The 3,605-nt window shown below is 42.2% G+C and overlaps 1 protein-coding gene across 1 annotated transcript in view; it reads right to left on the bottom strand.

Moving 5' to 3' along the window:
- The window catches only part of LOC101848692 (phosphatidylinositol 4,5-bisphosphate 3-kinase catalytic subunit beta isoform), a gene marked incomplete in the record, with an annotated part of 37,745 nt that overhangs the window by 9,108 nt on the left and 25,032 nt on the right, over positions 1-3,605 (bottom strand). The window contains 2 exon segments of the mRNA XM_013088456.2: positions 1,600-1,765; positions 2,616-2,759. Coding sequence (XP_012943910.1) covers positions 1,600-1,765; positions 2,616-2,759 — 310 coding nt within the window.

The following is a 3,605-nucleotide window of genomic DNA, read 5'->3' as shown; positions in this document are numbered from 1 at the left end:
CTATTCCGCTTTCGTGGTTGTACACTCCATAATTTCAAAGGTGTGGAATCAGTGCACACGTGTAGTGAACAGAAGGCTCACTTGTTTACAATGGCGTCTTAGAAGACGGACTTTCCCAAGAAGAGATCTAAACGAAACTAATGAAAAACTGAAAATTAAACTACAGTGACTTCAGGCTTCTCAATGAAACTGTGCACCCTTTAAATGCTTCTGAACCACCATTAATTTTGTCAAATTCGAAAGTTAAGTTGTTCAGAAATTTTAGGCAGCCAAAGTGTGAACTTTCACAAATATAATATATAGAGATAAAGTCTCAGGCTTTTGCACAGTGACTTGTATCAATTTGTCTTAATAGATCAATATTTTTGTAAAGACCTGTTAGTTGTATTCTAGAAAATTCCTTAATAAATACTAATTAAAAATCCCAGTGGGTGGGTTCTACAGATTTTAAAAGATTTCTACCTGGGGCAATATTGCTTTTAAAAGCACGTTTGTCATTTGTTTCTAATCATGACATTATGTTTATTGAACCCATTTTTTGTGAACCTTGAGTGCAAAAAAGTGTTCTCAATAAAATTAACTTTTCGTAATAAGTTTTCCCGCTAAAAAGTGTTATTGGTGAGCTGTGACTTAGGCCATAAAAAGCGTATGCAAAATGTTTTTGAGAAGCGGGAAGTGCAGTGAAAAATCACATTTTCCATGTAACTTACCTGATCCCCGATATTCCCCAATTTTATGACAGTTCAGCCCACACAGCTTCTTCAGTACCCCCTTCCTTCCCCCCCCCCCCCAAACTTACCTGATCTCTGATATTATGAGAGAGTTCAGTTCACACAGCTTCTTCACAGCATCCTTCTCCTTACAAGCACACTTACCTGAACTCCAATATTCCCCAACTTTATGAGAGAGTTGAGTACACACAGTTTCTTTAGAGTCTCCTCCCTCTCCTCCCATCCCCCCATTCCTCTCGCCCCTCCCTTACCTTCCCTCTCCACCCTCCCTCGTACCCCCTCCTCCCAACTAATCTGATCTCCAATATTCCCCAACTTTACAAAAGAGTTGAGTCTACACAGTTTCTTTAGAGTCTCCTTCCTTTCCTCCCATTCCCCATTCCTCTCCCCCCATCCAACTAACCTGATCTCCAATATTCCCAAACTTAATAAAAAGAACTCAGTCCACACAGCTTCTTCAGAGCATTCTTCCCCCTCCCCTTTATCTCTCCCCTCACCCTGCACACTTACCTGATCTCCAATATTCCCCAACTTTATGAGAGAGTTGAGTCCACACAGCTTCTTCAGAGCCTCCTCCCCCTCCTTCTATCCCCTCCCCCTTCCCTCTTCCCAACTCACCTGATCTCCAATATTCCCTAACTTTATGAGAGAGTTGAGCTCATACAGCTTCTTCAGAGTCTCCTCCCCCTCCTCCCATCCCCTCCTCCCAACTCACTCGATTTTCCATATTCATCAACTTTATGAGAGAGTTGAGCCCACACAGTTTCTTCAGCGCCTCCTCCCCCTCCTCCCATCCCCCATTCCTCTCCCCCTCCCCCCCCCACCTTCCTCCCATTCCCTCATCCCCACCCCCCACCCCCCAACTTACCTGATCTCCAATATTCCCCAACTTTATGAGAGAGTTGAGCCCACACAGTTTCTTGAGCGCCTCCTGCTGTTTCATCAGCACCAACAGATGGTCCTCATTATGTCGCAGATAACACTCTAAGAGCAGCCGGTACTGAGTGCTCACCGCAGCGTTGTACGTCTCTGATCTGCAACAATCGATACAAAAATTTGTCTAAAATAATAATAACAATAATAACAATTGTGAGGCAGCGTGGTGAAATCAGGCTCTTGTCAAAATAATCAAAGTGAAGAAACTTGCTTTTTTCCACAGGTTTGTGAATTTTTTTCAAATTTTTGTTTTTTGGTTCACTTCCTTTCATGCCCATTAAAGAACTCATTTCTGCATGGATTTTTCTGAAAAATGTTGATTAAAGGCACAAAAAATGTAAATTTTCAGTTACCATGGACTCTTAAGCTAAGGACATAACTAATATTTGGCGGCCATTTTCTCACTAATTTTACCTCTGAAAACAGGTGACACCCACCTCCTTCATTCGCAAATATCTCGACTTGTATTCAAGATAAATGGATATATTTTACATCCAAATAAACACAAGTGAACAAGCTTTACGATGATACCAATAACTCTCTCTCTCTCTTGCCCTTTTTAACTCCCAGTGGAGCACAGGCCATCAACAACATTACTCCAGCGAAGCCTGTCCTGAGCATCTTTTTCTATCTGTTTCCGTGATGTCCCCGCTTTTTCAATTTCCGACCAATAACTCTACATGCCCGTAAATTGACGAGAGCCTGATTCCACCATGCTGCCTCACAATTAAAAATAATATATATATATTAATAAATAACACTTTAAAAACGCCTACTTCTTCTACCTGGAGGATCTACGAGCTTCAAAATAAAATTAAACTTAGATAAGGTTTCATGCATACTGGCCCGTTCAACGTACAATAATCCTTTCAAATACATACATATCCGTAATCTGACAAAAGAACACATACACACACATACGCAAACACACAAATAGGCGGGACTCACTTCAGCAGCCAGAAGAGTTTATGACCCATGTGCTGGTTCTTGAGGGCTCTCCGTAGCAGGAACTCCGCCAGGGGGCAGCACAGGTGGGTCTCGAACTTGAGGGCCTGGACCAGCTGTAGCAGGTACTGGGCGAGGTCGTCGTCACTGGGGGGACACACAGACAGACAATGTACACATAGATAGATAGACACACACACACACACACACACACACACACACACAGCGTAGCAGGAACTCGGCAGGGGGGGCAGCACAGGTGGGTCTCGAACTTGAGGGCCGGGACTAGCTGTACACATAGATAGACACACACACACACACACAAAATGAAGCGGGCACTGGATTAGATCGTTGTCACTGGAGGGACAGACAGACAGACAATGTACACATAGACACACATACACACAACATACACAAAATGGAGCGGGCACTGGATTAGATCGTTGTCACTGGAGGGACAGACAGACAGACAATGTACACATAGACACACATACAAATACACACAATGGAGCGGGCACTGGATTAGATCGTTGTCACAGGAGGAATTACATATACAACAAGTCTATGGACACAGTGAATTATGTCAGAGCACTAGTGTAGGATATTGTATGACAAGTCTATGGACATATGTGAATTACGTCTGACAAAGTGCTAGTCTATGAAATTATACGACAAGTTTATAGACAAATGTGAATTACATATACGACAAGTCTATAGACACATGCAAATTGTGTCAGAGCACTAGTGTAGGACATTGTATGACAGGTCTATGGACTAATGTGAACTACATATGTATACGACAAGTTTATGGACAAATGTGAATTACATATATGACAAGTCTATGGACAAATGTGAACTTTATATACAACAAGTCTATGGACAAATGTGATTTATATATCCAACAAGTTTCAGTTTTAGTTTTAGTAGAGGTTTTATGGCGCTCGCAACTGCATAAGGTCATATGAGCGCCAGAAGATTAGAGGTGTTACAAGA

This window comes from Aplysia californica, unplaced genomic scaffold (genome assembly GCF_000002075.1).
Source record: "Aplysia californica isolate F4 #8 unplaced genomic scaffold, AplCal3.0 scaffold00747, whole genome shotgun sequence".
Classification (NCBI taxonomy): Eukaryota; Metazoa; Mollusca; class Gastropoda; order Aplysiida; family Aplysiidae; genus Aplysia; species Aplysia californica.
Note: the sequence above shows the minus strand (reverse complement) of the source record. Positions and strands in the feature narration are given on the sequence as shown.